Source organism: Myotis brandtii, unplaced genomic scaffold, assembly GCF_000412655.1.
Source record: "Myotis brandtii unplaced genomic scaffold, ASM41265v1 scaffold213, whole genome shotgun sequence".
Taxonomy (NCBI): domain Eukaryota; kingdom Metazoa; phylum Chordata; class Mammalia; order Chiroptera; family Vespertilionidae; genus Myotis; species Myotis brandtii.
In genome coordinates, this window is record NW_005357962.1 from 1,534,924 (window position 1) to 1,550,314 (window position 15,391).

General features: G+C 51.6%; 1 protein-coding gene across 7 annotated transcripts in view; it reads left to right on the top strand.

The window, feature by feature from the left end:
• The window catches only part of RGS6 (regulator of G-protein signaling 6), a 517,144-nt gene that overhangs the window by 480,623 nt on the left and 21,130 nt on the right, over positions 1 to 15,391 (top strand). For 2 of the 7 annotated variants that reach the window (XM_014539306.1, XM_005865790.2), the window contains exons 16-17: positions 4,594 to 4,683; positions 8,494 to 8,547. In XM_014539306.1, the coding sequence (XP_014394792.1) occupies positions 4,594 to 4,683; positions 8,494 to 8,547 (144 nt within the window). Of the gene's footprint in view, positions 1 to 4,593; positions 4,684 to 8,493; positions 8,548 to 8,674; positions 9,089 to 15,391 lie in introns of those variants that run through there. The other 5 variants (XM_005865796.2, XM_005865795.2, XM_005865794.2 and 2 more) reach the window with 4 other exon arrangements.

Sequence of the window (15,391 nt, forward strand, 5' to 3'; positions counted from 1 at the left end):
AGGAGGGAGGGGGAGGGGAGAGAAAAAAGGACACAGAGGAAGGGAAGGAGAGCGGGAGAAAGATAAAACCAGGGATAGAAGAAGAGGAAAAGTGCAAGCTTCTTTTTCTCTAGCCCCTCGGGAATTCTCTTAGAGGGGCTGGCTGGTGTTACCGGTGGCTCTCCTGCTCTTTGCGGATTCTGGATATACATTTCCCTTTAAGACGGTTGTCTGCAGAGCAGGGGAAACAAACCAGAACCCCCCATAAATCAATAGAGGTCACTGCCAAAAGCTTTGTACACTTGCTGTCCCTGGCAGTGATAAACTCATTGCATTTGGGAACTGGCCAAAGACCCTGAGTCCTATCTTAATTCTCATTCCCAGAAAAACCTCAGTACTCCATTCACCCACCCCCTGTTTACTGTCTTTGTGTTTCCAAGACAAAGCTGGCAAGGAGGAAGGAACAGAGCTCCAGAACTGGGTACATCAAAGGCTCCATTGCTTTGCTTGGGGGAGGAGAGGTGGGTGGAGGAGTCCTGGATCTGTAGCCTGTGGGAAAGGAAGGCCCAGTCCAGAAGGGCGAAGTCACGGCCCTGCAGGGGGCACAGGAGATCTGCAGAGGTTCTTGATTCTGCTTTTCTCCGACCACGCCTTGCATCTGCTTTGACAGGGCAATTTGAGACTGTCCTGGTGATGGCCAGAGACTAGCAACAGGGTTGGCAGAGTAAGATCACCTTATGCAACCCACCTTCAGTAGGTCATGTTCTCCCTCCTACTTTCTTCCCACACCATCCCCACCTTGGTTCTGGCTGTGACGTTGTCCATGTGACCTGGGGAGGACAACAGTGATGCACAACCACTCCTCTGACCCACATTGACACCATCACCACCACCACCACCACCACCACCACCACCAAAAACCACCCCCAAGAGTAGACCACCATTGTCCGCTGCTCCTTCCTCCTTGCCCCTGGATTGTCCTTTTTGCTCTGGTTGACAAATCTCTACAGCAGCAAGACCAAGCTGTCCTACCCTCAATTCCCATTTCTGTCTGCTAAGACCTTCCTACCCTGATGAGGACCCTTCTGGTTGATAGACAACAATTCCCCACATCTGGCCATTCACACCCGTTCACAGCACTCTCTACGTTCACTTCTTTGTAGCCTTTAGTTCAAACGTGTTTCCATATTTACAAAAGCAGAGTGTGACCTTACCAATGGGAATGGGCCCACTGCAAGGAGCCAAACAAAATTAAATAGTGACTTGGGTCTGAGACGACTTAGATAGCAGCCGTCCATGATCTTTGTGCATCAGTCTTGCCTCATAGAATCTTTACAACAGCAGGGACCTCTTCTGACTTCTCAGGCTGTAATCTCAATGCCTGGCACAGGGCCTGGCACCTACAAGATGCTCAATAAATAATTGCTGATATATTTGTGTGATTAAGTGTTTAGGCATCTGCTTTATCCTGCTCTTTTTTAATTCATAAGGTCTTTCTTTCAGTGGACTAGGCTTTTCCTGCCCATGATGAGGCTGAACGAATTAGCTGGAGCCGGGGTGGAATTTGCTGCAAAGGCCAGAAGGGCTGGGCTAGGAGAGGTTTCCCTCCGCCTCTTGGTAATGGGGTATTTTGTGAGACATGCTGGGCATTCAGATTCCTCCGAGAAGTCAGAACAAGAGGCAGGGACCTGTTGCTTTGGACAGGGATTTAGAGGAGGTCCAGGAATGACTGACAGGTCTCTTCAGATGAGTCAAGAGCTACCTAGCTATGTTGGCCACACAGAAGTGATGCCTGAGCTGAGAATAAGGAGACAGTGAGTCGTTTTTCCTCTGCATTAACATTTGTACCTAAAAATTTTTTAATCTTTATTGTTGAAAGTATTATGTATGTCCCCTTTTTCCCCCCATTGACCCTTTCTAGCCCAACCCCACCTCCTGCCCCAGGCCTTCACCACCCTATTGCCTGTGTCCATGGGTTATGCATATATGCATGCAAGTTCTTTGATTAATTTCTTACAACCCCCACCTACCCTCTGAGATTTGACAGTCTGTTCCATGCTTCTATGTCTCTGGATCTATTTTGTTCATCAGTTTATTTTGTTCATTAGATTCCACATATGAGTGAGATCATGTGATACTTGTCTTTCTCTGACTGGCTTATTTCGCTTAGCATAATACTCTCCAGGTCCCTACATGCTGTCTCAAAGGGTAAGAAAGCGATCCTTCTTTTTTACTGCTGTACCTAAGAATTAAGTGCCAGGACAATTTAAAGAGACAAAAAATGCAAACAAAGACCATCATGTCCCTCAGTCTGGGCTCTGCGGCCATCAGGATGGACCAGGATGCTCACATATGGGCTTCCCGGGGACTGAGCATGATCCCCACTCTCCTCCCAAGCAGAGAGCAGAAACTGATCAGGTCAGAAACCAAAACTAGTATGGAGCCTGCAAATGTGTTGAACATTAAATTCAAACAAGCATTTCTGTGAACCAAGAAACAATGTAAGTTCCACTAACATTTGACCCTATGTTGGATGCTATGCATAGATGAGATAAAAACATACTGTTCCCTCGAGGAACTTAAAACTAGAGTGGGCTGGACTTTTGTCTGAAATTTACAGGAAAACAGCGAGGCATGTTCTCACTAAATGTATGAAATCTGAACACATCTGGACTATCTAAGCAGGCTCTGATCCAAGCCACTAGTTAATTCCGCTTGGCTCCCTGCAGTGGGCCCATTCCCGTTAGTAGAGTTGCACCCTGCCTTTACAAATATGAGGAAGATTGAAGCTGATGCCCGGATAGGTCTGCTTATGGTCCAGCTGAAGATGGGCGGAGAGGGATCCACATGGGGCCCAAGGGGTTTCCTGTTCTCTGCTTTTACTTTCCTTTGTGGTGGGTAGGGAGAGGGTCTTGCCCCAGCTTCCTCTGGGATGTGCCAGCAGTCTGGCCAGGTATCTCCGAAATGTGCCTCCTCCCACCCTCCCCTGGGAAGAGTCCCGGAGGAAGAGGCGCTTAAGGACCAGTCTAGCACTCAGCTGAGCTGTTTCCTCCCTGCCCAGCTCTCCCTTCTCCCGAGCACTGGAGCTCTGGTCCAGCTTCATAGGGTGAACTATGATGTGCATCTGGGAAGATGCTCCCTTACCAGGCCATCTACCTGACAATCCCACCCACCGTCTTCACAGGTCCTTTCCTGCGACAGCCAGGCTTCCTGTGCAGCTGAGCTATATTCCACTTCAACTGATAACCCTTTTTCAATGGACAAACCCCCTCTTTTAATGAACCAGGCTTTCTCTGTCCTTAGTGAGGACAGATCTTTTAGGAAGGGACCAGGCGGCTATGGGATTAGCTGGAAGTCAAGGGTGAAATTTGTTGCCAAAGCCAGAATGTAAATACCTCTAGGAGCCCAGGAGAAGAGAAGGCACCGTGCCACAGCATCTGCCCTCCTGGATGTGAGCCTCAGGCCTGGCATACTTGCCCACGTACCCCATGATCTGCTTCCAAGGGCACCCTTCCAGGATGAGCTGGTGGCCTGGACATGCACAACCGATCCGATTGTATCGTTGCATGTGGAGTTCTTTTTTAATTAAAATTTTTATTTTGAGATGTATCTGGATTCCAGTGCAGTTGAAAGAAATAATACAACCCGGCTGGTGTAGCTCAGTGGTTGAGCATTGAAGAATGAACCAGAAGATCACAGTTGGATTCCTGGTCAGGGCACATGCCCTGGTTGCAGGCTGGATCCCCAGTAGGGGGCGTGCAGGAGGCAGCCTATTAACGATTCTCTCTCATCATTGATGTTTCTATCTCTCTCTCCCTCTCCCTTCCTCTCTGAAATCAATATATATATGTGTGTGTGTGTGTGTATATATATTTTTTTTTATTTTTTTTAAGAAATAATACAGAGATATACCAGTTATCCAGTTTCCCCTAACAGTAACACATACAAAACTGTAGGACAACGTCATAGCCATGATATCAACATTGCCACATCCACTGAGTTTATCAGATTTCCTAATTTTACTGGTACTCGTGTGTAATGTGTGTGTTTAGCTCTGTACAATTCTATCACATGTGTAAGACGTCCTGAGATACAGAGCTAGTCCATCACCACAGAACCCTTCTATTGTCTTCTAATCACACCTCCCTTCCCTCTCCTTCCCTCTCCCATCTCTAATCTCTGGCAACCATTAATCTGTCATCTGTTTCTGTAACTTGTCACTCCAAGAATGCTACCCCAGGGGAGTCCTACGGTGCGTAGCCTTCTGGGGCTTTTTCACTCACTGTAATTCCCTGAGGTTCAACCAAGTGGTTGAGTGTGTCAACAGTTTGTCCCTTCTCATTGCTCTGCCTGTGGTTTAATCATTAAGCAATACTGCGTCCTAACATGGCACCGAGAACACGGTCCTCAAAGGCCTTTTATTCCAAGAGATAAGATATGTTCCATTTGGTGTTTCTGGGTGGGACAAAAGCACAAAACAAGCACGGTGCAAGTTTTCCTAGGTACACACAAGCTCACCTCGCTTCGTTCATTTCTCTCCTAAAACGGTGGCTGGTGGGGTGGTAATTCCCTTTAGTATTGGCTGACAGTTCCTTCTGCCTCCTTCCCTCCCAGGAGCACATCTACAAGCTGATGAAGAGCGACAGCTATGCCCGCTTCCTCCGGTCAAATGCTTACCAGGACTTGCTGCTGGCCAAGAAGAAGGTATCTTTGGAAAGGGCAGGCTTGCCTTTCTTAGCACTATTGATCCTTGCCTGCTGCTTGCTGCTGGTGTGAAATGAGAATATCATCCCTTGGGTTTTATTTACCTTTTCTTTTCTTCTTTCCCTCCTCTATCTGCTCCCGCTCCAATGGAAGACAGTTAGGATTGTCACCACCCCCAGGCCCATGGTGTGGCATCCTGTCTCCGTGTGCTCATTACCTCCTTCTGCGTGCCGTGCCCACAGCAGGGAGTGTGACCACAGTGGCTCAGGACAAGAGTACCTGGCCGGCAGGACACCAGTGAACCCCTTAGGAAATCAGAGAGAGCCCCTCACTAGGAAGTCCAGCCCTCGCCCCACAGGTGTCTCTCCCTCACCAGCTCAGAGACGGAGAGAAAACCTTGTAGGTTTCCAAGGGGCCATCTGGCACCTGAAGTCGTTGCTGGGATTCTTCCCTCCTTGACACCCGCTTCCTCTCCCTCATCCGTCCGCAGTGTTTGTGTTTTCTCTTAACCAAGAAGTAGCGGAATCCTAGCTCCTTCTCCCTCCTCCACTGAGAATTATGGCATGGTTCCTGGCAGCCCTTAGCACCTGGATTTGGGGACCCAGGGACCTTCAGCATGCAGGTGGTGAGGGGTGACCGAAGCAGGGATGAACTCATCTGGGTTCCTGGGAGGCGGGAAGGAAGAGTCGAGAGGGGCCTGGGGTCTGAGAAGGGGGAGGCTGAAAAAGTGGTTCATGATTCCTGCAAATCCTCTGCACTTTCCAGCTCTGATCTAGGCCCACGCGTGGCTCAGTGTGGCTCTCCTTGCACCCAATTCCACGACTTCCATGCCATGCGCCTTAAGGAATATAAGCATCGTCATCCTTTCTTCTCCGCTCCCAGCCTTCCGACCCCAGGCCCTCAGCACGTGGTGTCCATCGCCACACTCTGTGGGCTGCCTCTGGGTCACGTAGCCTTTCTCCCTCCGTGTTCTGCCCACCTCCTGTGCCAGGGTCCTGTCTGCATATCTGGTTGGTAGAGGCCCACGTGTGGCTCGGTGTGGCTCTCCTTGCACCCAATTCCATGACTTCCATGCCATGCGCCTTAAGGAATATAAACATCGTCATCCTTTCTTCTCCGCTCCCAGCCTTCCGACCCCAGGCCCTCAGCACGTGGTGTCCATCGCCACACTCTGTGGGCTGCCTCTGGGTCACGTAGCCTTTCTCCCTCCGTGTTCTGTCCACCTCCTGTGCCAGGGTCCTGTCTGCATATCTGGTTGGTACCACATAACTCCAGAGTCTCCACGAGCATATGCATTCTGCTCTCCTGCCCTTAGGCGGCCATGAGGACATCCCTGAGAGTCTGGGGAACAGTAAGGGACCCTGGAATAGCCAGATTGTCAGAAACCCAGCTTCTCGGTGGCCTCACCCTCTTCAGCAGGGGCCTCTCAGGTGTCACTCCTGTGGTGGAGAATGTGAATCTTGGCCTCTTGCCGGTTCCCTGCAAGAGGCAGGAGGAGGGGCTGATGCTCCGACAAAGGTCTGATGCCCATTTTTTTCAAGGAAGGTTATGGAGACTTTGGGTGTCTCCAGCCCAGATCTCACGGGAGAATGTCCAAGTAAGTGTTTTCTTGTTTCTGTGGCTCAAGACCCAGGACTGATCACAATTTGGGGAAATCCCGAGGCTCTGCGGGCTGAGCTGCCTGGGCCTATCCATACACCCAGCAGCAGCCAGAGGCCGTTCGGTCTCCTGTGGGTCTGAGCACAAAGAGAAAACGCAGCCTAGCTCTGGGCAGGGCTGGCATGCCTGTGCCTGCAGATCCTCCCATAGAGGAGACTTCACAGAGGAGGAACCCAGGGCCTCCCTGTGAAATGTTGCCAATGAAATTCATTGGAAGTATCCGCCCAACCCCCAAATTAAGGGCCATTCTTGTGACAGAAAGCCCTCCCAGATGCTGACACCCTTTCAATAGCCAGGGGTTAATTGTTTCCAAAAACAGTGACAAAACTTGCCTTTCCCCCCACTTCTCCTGAGAGTCTCCAGGCGTGGACTGGATTTGTGACTCGGCACTTCCAGGTAGGCCTAGAATCTTCGGATTTCAGGGATGGGCTTATAACTGTCCAGGTCATAAAAGGTGTGTGAGAGTCACCCTTCCTGCTAAGAGAGGGGCTATGAATGGGCCTCACTTTTCTGCTGAGAAAGGTCTGGAGACACAGCCTCTGGTCCTTCATCCCTGGCTCACCTTCTGTGCCAAGTATGGAAGATAAGGTTAGTCACTTTGATGTACCAAGTTCCCAAGGGGCGAGTGAGCTGGGTTTTGACGGCTCCTCCAAGACAATTAAGTACCAGGATCCTGGGAGGGGAGAGGCTGTGGGAGGCAGAGGAACCCGACTGAGCCCACCAAGGGCTCCCCTCTGCCAGCAGCAACTCGGTCGCCAGAGCCCAGGGATGACAAGCACAGGTCACTGGCTGCAGGGCCTGGACCGGCCTGACTCGGCCAACTGTATGCCCAGGGGCCGCCCATTGTATTGAAGCTGAGTTCTGCCGTCCCTAGAGTGGACACTTGGTGTGGTACTCAGGGCCAAGCGGGGAAACTTCGGTCCCTTTGCCAGGAGAGAGACCAGCCTGGCTCTGAGTGCTGGGTCCTTATGTCGTGTTTTCCTTCTACAACGCCCTGTCTGTCTTTGGGCAGCCAGCCGAGGGGACAGGGACATGACTGCCATGGGAGCCCGCTGACCTGTCCACATGGGCCGGTGGCTGCTCTTGGCCAGCCCTCTCTGCGCCCGGCACATGCTGCAACCCACAGACCCGAGGCTGCTTCTTCAGCTCCCTCATTCCCATTATTTGCTCCGTGTGTGTGTGTGTGTGTGTGTGTGTGTGTCCATGTGAGTGGGTATTCTCTCCAGATTTCCCAGTCTTGAGCTCTAGGCCCTGGGACAGGGCTCTAGGATAAACTAGCAGGTCTTTGAGGTATAATTCTCTCCCCAAACTCCTTGAACAAGCAGAAAACCTGGGGAGTCAGTTGCACACCACGCCCGTCTCCTCCTCTGCTAGTAGTGAGCGCCCGGCCCTAGGGCGTGCCCATGGGCTTTGCCTCTTCTTGCCCCAGTTGGGGGCCCCTCAGCTAAGAGTTCCCTAGAAAAGCCCTGCCCCTCCTGCAGCCAACTGTGAGTAAACCTCGGGAGGGGTCACCTGCCTGGGTACTGAGAGCATTTTCTTTCCAGAACCTTCCTCTGAAGTCCAAGTCCCTTTGCAAAGGACCTGGGTAGACCCTCCTTACTCTAAGGACCCAGAATCAGAGCCATTGGGGGGCCATGAAGGAGTCACTGAAGGTAGCAAACTTTCTAGCTGCATCTGGGCAGGAAAATCTCAGAGAAAAGTCATAACCCAGACCCTCAGCCACTTCTTGACGTCCCATCAGCACACCCTGAGGGCCCTGAGAGCTAATCTGTTCTTGTCTCCCCCCCCTCCCCTCCCCATGGCTGCCTGTGGGCCTAGGGACACACCACCCAGGGCTCCTGTACGTGAGCAGTGCCAATGGAAAGCAGTGAGCAGACAGCCCCAACTGCTGCCTGCTTAATGAGCCCTGGAGGCGCACACACCCTCCCCTCGCTGCTCCAAGGAGCAGCATTTCCCGGGGCTTCTGTTTCCTGTCTGCCCCACTGACCCTCGCATACAGCGCTGGCTGCTTCTCTCTTCCCATTTCTGCGCCCTGTTTTGCTTTTCTGTCCATTTGCTGCCGCTGTGCTGTTTGGAAACCACGTGTAAGCTGAAGATTTTTTTTTCCTGTATTTTTCTCCCTACCTTTTTTTTTGTTTGTTTTTCCTAAAGCCAGAAAGTGAGCAAGGTCGTAGAACTTCCTTAGAAAAGTTCACTCGCAGTGTGGTAAGTTCAGCTGGTTTTGTTCCCTCACGTGCCTTTGGTTTTCTCAGTTCTTTTATGTTGTCCTTCCCCCTGGGGTGGGAGGGAGTCCAGTGCTTTCCCCCTCAACACATCCCTTTTCTTTTGCAAGTGTCTGCAGCTTCACTTCTAGGGATGGATTTGCAAAAGACCAAGCGGCTCCCTCTGCAGAAGGTGCACACCCGACCGCCAGCCTCGAGCTTCGCATTTGACCTTCCGTGCAGGGCTCCGAGGAGAGAGGACCCGCCCGCCGCCCTGGGGGCTGCGCGGTTTGTGCATCTTCTGCAGCAGCCCAGGGAGAAGGCCATCGAACTGTCTCACGAAATAAATTGGCTCGGAACCGTAGCTCATCTATAAAAAAACATTCCAAATTTCCCTCTGTGAACGCCGGCCGGCCCGTGGGAGCGGGCCGCGAGCTGCTGCTGCTGCTGTGTAGGCGGCTTTCGTGTGCGCAGGAGGTGGCCGTGCTGCATGGGTTCTGGCGATGTGGTCTAGCTGGCGTGTGTTAGTGGCCTCTGCATGACTTACCGTCCTCGTCAGCCTCATGTGCATAGTGTGACAGGGAGAAGAGGGCAGGTGGCCCTGGGGAGGAGGGGGAAGCAGGTCCCTGTTCTGTCCCTGCACTCCCAGGGGCAAGGTCTTGAGGGAGTCAGGATGGGCTGCGGGTTCACCGGCCCTGTAGGGAAGTGGCCTTACCCCATGCGCACTGAGTTTAGATGAGGTAGAGATTGGTGCGGGGGGCACATAGGAGACCCCATGGTAACAGGTGAGAGTGCAGAATGAATAGTCTTCCCATGGTGCACAGCGGAGATTCGGTTCTACGGTCTATAGGACAGCACAGACCCATCTCTCCTTTCCATGCCGCTCTCTGTAAGATTTGGGCATAAGGCTTGGTGCACAGAATTCAATCCCACTCATTCACTTCCTTGTCATGGGGGGGGCACATAGGAGACCACAGGGTAACAGGTGAGAGTGCAGAATGAATAGTCTTCCCATGGTGCACAGCGGAGATTCGGTTCTACGGTCTATAGGACAGCACAGACCCATCTCTCCTTTCCATGCCGCTCTCTGTAAGATTTGGGCATAAGGCTTGGTGCACAGAATTCAATCCCACTCATTCACTTCCTTGTCATTCACTTACAAGCTGCTGAGTGCCTGGGCCCCAGCCTGCGCTGTTCATATCAAACCAGAGGGAACCAACGTGGCAGCGGGAGCAGGGATCCCACAAATGGAACTGGCCTCTCTTCTCTTCCCAAGGGTAGAACCCTCTGATGCCCACTTGCCTTTTCCCCCCTCTGTTGAAGAGAGAAGTCCTTGTAAAACCTGACTACTGCGTGATTAGCATCTTTATTTCATCCTTTTAGCATAAAATCTAAGAATTCTGGGTTGAAAGCAACCTAGTTGTTTACCTAGGTCAGTGATGGCGAACCTATGACACGCGTGTCAGAGGTGACACGCGAACTCATTTTTTTGGTTGATTTTTCTTTGTTAAATGGCATTTAAAGATATAAAATAAATATCAAAAATATAAGTCTTTGTGTTACTATGGTTGCAAATATCAAAAAATTTCTATATGTGACATGGCACCAGAGTTAAGTTAGGGTTTTTCAAAATGCTGACACGCCGAGCTCAAAAGGTTCGCCATCACTGACCTAGGTGAAACTTGATGCACTTTAGCTGAATTTAAACGTTATTTTGAATTTGCTAGATGTAAATATCATAGTGGCCCTAGTAGATGGCACTTAAAATATGGGTGCTCATCTTTTCTCTTCTTTGGTCTCCCTCTCTATGGTCTTTCCTCCTGAAAAGTCAGAACTTACAGAATGTGAGGCCTGCAGGTCCCCTGTCTATCTTCATGGCTGGCTTGCCACGGCCATGTCATTTCACACCCCAAGGCCCTAGCCAGTTTGGCTCAGTGGATAGAGTATCGGTCTGCGAACCAAAGGGTCCTGGGTTGGATTCCAGTCAAGGACACATACCTTGGTTGCAGGCTCCTCCCCGGCCCGGGCCCTGGTCAGGGCTCATGCAGGAGGCAACCAATCGATGTGTTTCTCTCACATCGATATTTCTCTTTGTCTTTCCCTCTCTCTTCCACTCTCCATAAAAATCAATGGAAAAATATCTTCGTGTGAGGATTAACAGGGGGGAAAAAAAGGTGCCACAGGCTGTCTAAGGTGAGGCCTGATAGAGAGCGGTAGGGACCTATTCCTCTCCATCTCTTTTGAGGCCAGGATGTGTGGGCAGAGGATACTTAGGGATTTTGTGGACAGGCCCTGCGTGTCCTATAAGGCAACTTGGTCTGTCTGTGGAGACTGGGAAGGCAGAACCCCCAGAGCCCCATGGAGGCCCTCCAGGTTGGCCGCAGGAGCCAAGGGTGTGAGAAAGGAAGACCGGTATTAAGATGAGACATCCAAAGATCTCCAGGCTGCTTTGCATGAGAGGTGGATATCAGGAAAGGCGAAAATAATCTCGCTGAAGCTCTGGGAAGAGCATTTATCGATGTCCCTTCTTCCCAGAAGTGGTGTTGGTTCAGTGGTCCTCCAAGGTCTGTTAACGAAGCATTTGGAATGAGAAAGCACCAGACACCTTCCCGGCGTCTGGAGTGTGCACAGGGGAGATTTTACAGAGGTGTTTTCAGGGCCAGCTGAAGGAGAAGAATTCCCAAGCTCTTGAAATTTTTAGCATCTATATGATAAAAGGCCCAAACTTAAAAAAAAAAATGCCTAAATTTCCTGCTGTTCTTTTATGAAGACTTTAGTGGGTGGTGTGTCCTGGTGTTTTGGTTCCATTGGTGGAAATGGAGATGGATTTGCACTGATCCATCCATGCTCCTTGTGCTCTTGGGATGACACCTCATCCCCATGAGAGGCGGCTGAGTTTGAGGGAACAGCCCATGGCCATAGAACAATGGTTCTCAACCTTCTGGCCCTTTAAATACAGTTCCTCATGTTGTGACCCAACCATAAAATTATTTTCGTTGCTACTTCATAACTGTAATGTTGCTACTGTTATGAATCATAATGTAAATATCTGATATGCAGGATGGTCTTAGGCGACCCCTGTGAAAGGGTCGTTCGACCGCCAAAGGGGTTGAGACCCACAGGTTGAGAACCGCTGCCATAGAACAATGGCAACTCTCAGGGTATTTGAGGCTGGATCCCAAGAACTTGGTTTCAACAACCCAGGGTTCTAATCAGCCTGTGCTTGATTTCTATAAAAGGAGGTCAACCTGAATATTTCATCTGCTATATACTGTGCAGTATAAAACTCAACAAAAGGCTAGTTCAGTAGCATTGTCATGGTGCTGGGAAAGATGTGTGGAAAGACCATCCATGTCCTGGGGCTAATAATGGGAAAATGAAGGCGTGAAGCTGGACAGCTCGGGGATCAAGAATATGAGACCAGCTGCTATTGAGGACTAATTGGTAGCAAGAAATGTTGATCTTGGTGGTTGGTTAGCTCCGTCAACATGAAGCTGGGCAGCTCAGGGATCAAGAATATGAGACCAGCTGCTATTGAGAAATGTTGATCTTGGTGGTTGGTTAGCTCCGTCAACTAGCTTCTTATCAAGACTGAATCTGAATCCAAATTTCTCCCATGCAAATGTCCTTTCTTTTCTTGGAAAAGGAGGGACATTTGGAGAAAGCACATTGTTCTTTCCAAGTCTCAGGTGTATCGTGAACAGAGGGATTACCTGTCGAAGGTGACAGACGCCCCCTTTGACATGAGATCCTGGATGGTTGTCTAATGCAGTTCATGGGTGCTGTTAGGGCCATGCTCCTTGTGTGCAGGAGGGGCCTTGCAACTCCCAAAAGAGGCAGTTCTGTGTGAGCTTCTCCTTCCAATAGGAGTTTCCTTCTGACTCACCCAGACCTTGAATACACAAAGCAAATGTCTGAGGACAGGCTGGGCCAAGCATTGTGTGGTTTTGGTGACTGGAACCACCAAGCCTGTGCAAAGCCCTGCTTACTTGACAGGGAGGGCCCAGGTTCAGAACCGAACATAACTGAGAGTCAGGGCATGGCGCAACTAGCCCACATTGCAGCTTTGTCAGAAACAGAAACAGGACTCCCTCTCATGGGCCCGGCCCCACAGATGCACAGCTGGCCAAGCAAAGCCCAGGCTGGATTTCAGCTCCCATGGACCCTCAGCTGCCCTTGTGCAGTGAAAGGCTCACACCATGGCGGTCCTGGTCCGAGGAGCCCCAATCTCAGGAAGACCCGTAACGCATGGCAGCTTCTCAAAGGCAGCCCCAGACATGGCCTCCCGTCAAATGAATGGAGCCTGTCTCTCCCTGGCCCTGTCCGCAGGGAGCTTCCTTTCACAGTGGCTATAAAATATGAGAGCCACGGTAGGAAACATCTGCCCACCACTGTGGTCACCTTGGCATCACCAGCCACCTCCTTTCGGGTTATTTGGTGGGAAGCCCCATACATTACCGATGGGGGAAGGAGGAAGGTTCTCAAACTAAGACCACTTCCTGCCACTCAGCGCCAACCAGCCTGCCATTCCCTGCCGCCTTCCTGATTTTGCGGTTGACAGATGTGAGGGTGACCAGAGCCGCAGGGCTCACCCTCCCCATTCTCTCTTAGGCATGCTCATTACTTCAGGGTCTACCACAGAGTGGGGACAGCCTCGCAGGGGCTGACTCTGACATAGAGGACCCGGGGGGCGCATGGAAGGAGGCAAGAGGATCAAAGGGTCGTTAGCCAAGACTCAGCAGTAGTGATTAGATTGTCTCTTTGGGGGATGGTGGCCACAGTCATCAGCCTGGGGAGGAGAAGCTAGAGAAAGTCCCTGCTCCTTGGGTGCAGTTCCTCAGAGTGATGGCACTTCAACTGGGAGACGTGGTAGCTCCAAGTGATGCTGGCATTAGCCTCCCTGACACCTTGGCCTGGGAACTCAGTCGAATCCTCAGCTTCCCTCTTGAGAGCCTTATCAGCTGTAACCTTGGGCTCCAAAGATGGGACATGGGGCCACACAGGAGGCCACAGAGGAGAGGAGAGATGAGGACCAGGACTAGGTCACCCCTTCCTTAGAGACTATCACAGTTGGGCTTCGTCAAGGTGCTCCTTGGACTTGAAACAGCAAGGGCGGGGGGCTGAGGGAGCCTTGGCATGTGCCCAGTGGCATCTCTGCAACAGACATCTCTGTCCTGCCTGCCAAGGAATGCAGCCGGAAAGTCAGATGGAGATCAGGAAGCTCTGGGAGCCAACTGTCACCCACCCTCCCCCTCCCCCTCCCCACCTGCCCTTTCCTCCCTCCCCAGCTAAAGCCAAGGAAAAGCTAATGAGAACTAAAAAGCCAGCAGCTCATCCCCTCCCCCACCCCTCCCAGTAGCTCTGCAGGAAGAAACCCCTGCTCCAGGCCGAGGTGCTGAGCCAGAAATGGATGACCGAGGGCCCTGGCAGGCGAGGCAGAGGGCAGATGCCCGGGGTGTTCAGCCAACCTGGCATCAGCAGCTCCCTCCCGGAGGGAGGAGGTTGCTTTCCCCTCCCCCTCAGCCAGTGGTGGGGACAGCATGCACTCGGGTGGAATGAGTTTGCAAATCTAGACCCAGCAGAGCCTCCAGAGGGCTTCGACTGCAGTTTTCCAGCCTTCGGCAAGGGACAACTGGCTAAAATTCTTTACACGGGGTTGGTTTTGATTGCAAACAGTCCTTGGGCCCCTTGGGAACCACTGGGTCACAGACTCAATGGCCAGCATCTTCCATATCAGAGACCCGAGGTCCAGCGGTAGTGAAACCCCACCTGCCTCCCGATGGAGGTGGGTGGCCTTCCATAGCAGTATTTGGGAGGGATTGCATGAAAATCTTCCTCTTTGGGACAGCGAGGGCTTCTCCTGGGACTCTGTGAAACTGCTCAGCAGCCCCCACGCAGAGTGGTTCCTGTTTCCAGCCTTGATCTACGGGCTGTGTAGCCTCAGGCAAATCACTAGCCCTCTCTGAGCATGGTCTTCTCTGTACAATGGCTTGAACTAGATCATCTGTATGGACTTCTCCAGCTGGTAGTATCTTCAGGTCCGTGCTTCTCTCCATCCTGAGATTTCTGGGCTGTGCTAATCATTCTCTGAATGAGAGAGGAGCTGCCTTCCTGCCCGGGAAGTGGCTACAGCCTTTGAGGCCTGGAAATAAGCCATGGAGAGAATTGAGTTGGGTGTGTATTTAAAATTTTTTGAGAGGATTGGAGGATAAAGCACCAGAGTGCTGCAGGCTGCCTAAGCCACAGGCTCGCTCCCTGCATTGCCCAGGGCTCCCTCTCACACTGTGACCCCAGGAGGGTAACTGCCAGTTCTGCAGCCCCCTCCCTCCTGGGATGGACAACCAGCCTGGTGTGTCAGGTATGGGGGGCGAGGTCAGCTGGGCAGAGGAGCGGGCTCCAGTGTGGGTGCTGCCACCTCACAGTGCATTGTGGGGCATAGAAAGAAGTGAAAAGTGAGCATTTGAGGTCCATCACTCTGCTGCTCACCTGCCACCACACTTTCCCATTCCCTGGAGACCTCTGGGCCAGCTGGTCACTCACTGTCCTCTCTTAGAACTGAGGGCCAAGAGCCCGTGTAACCCTGCTCACAGTCAGTGGTAGCTTAAGTCTCCCTGGTCCCTACCCACCCTCTCCATCTTGGCTCCAAGTAAAGCTGAAAAAGTATATTTAATATTATAATTTTGGCCAGACCAGTATGACTCAATGGTTGAGCGTCGACCAACCAGGAGGTCAGGGCACATGCCCAGGTTGTAGGCTTGATCCCCAGTGTGGGCCATGCAGGAGGCAGCCAATCAGTGATTCTCTCTCATCGTTGATGTTTCTCTCTCCCTTCCTCTCTGAAATCAATA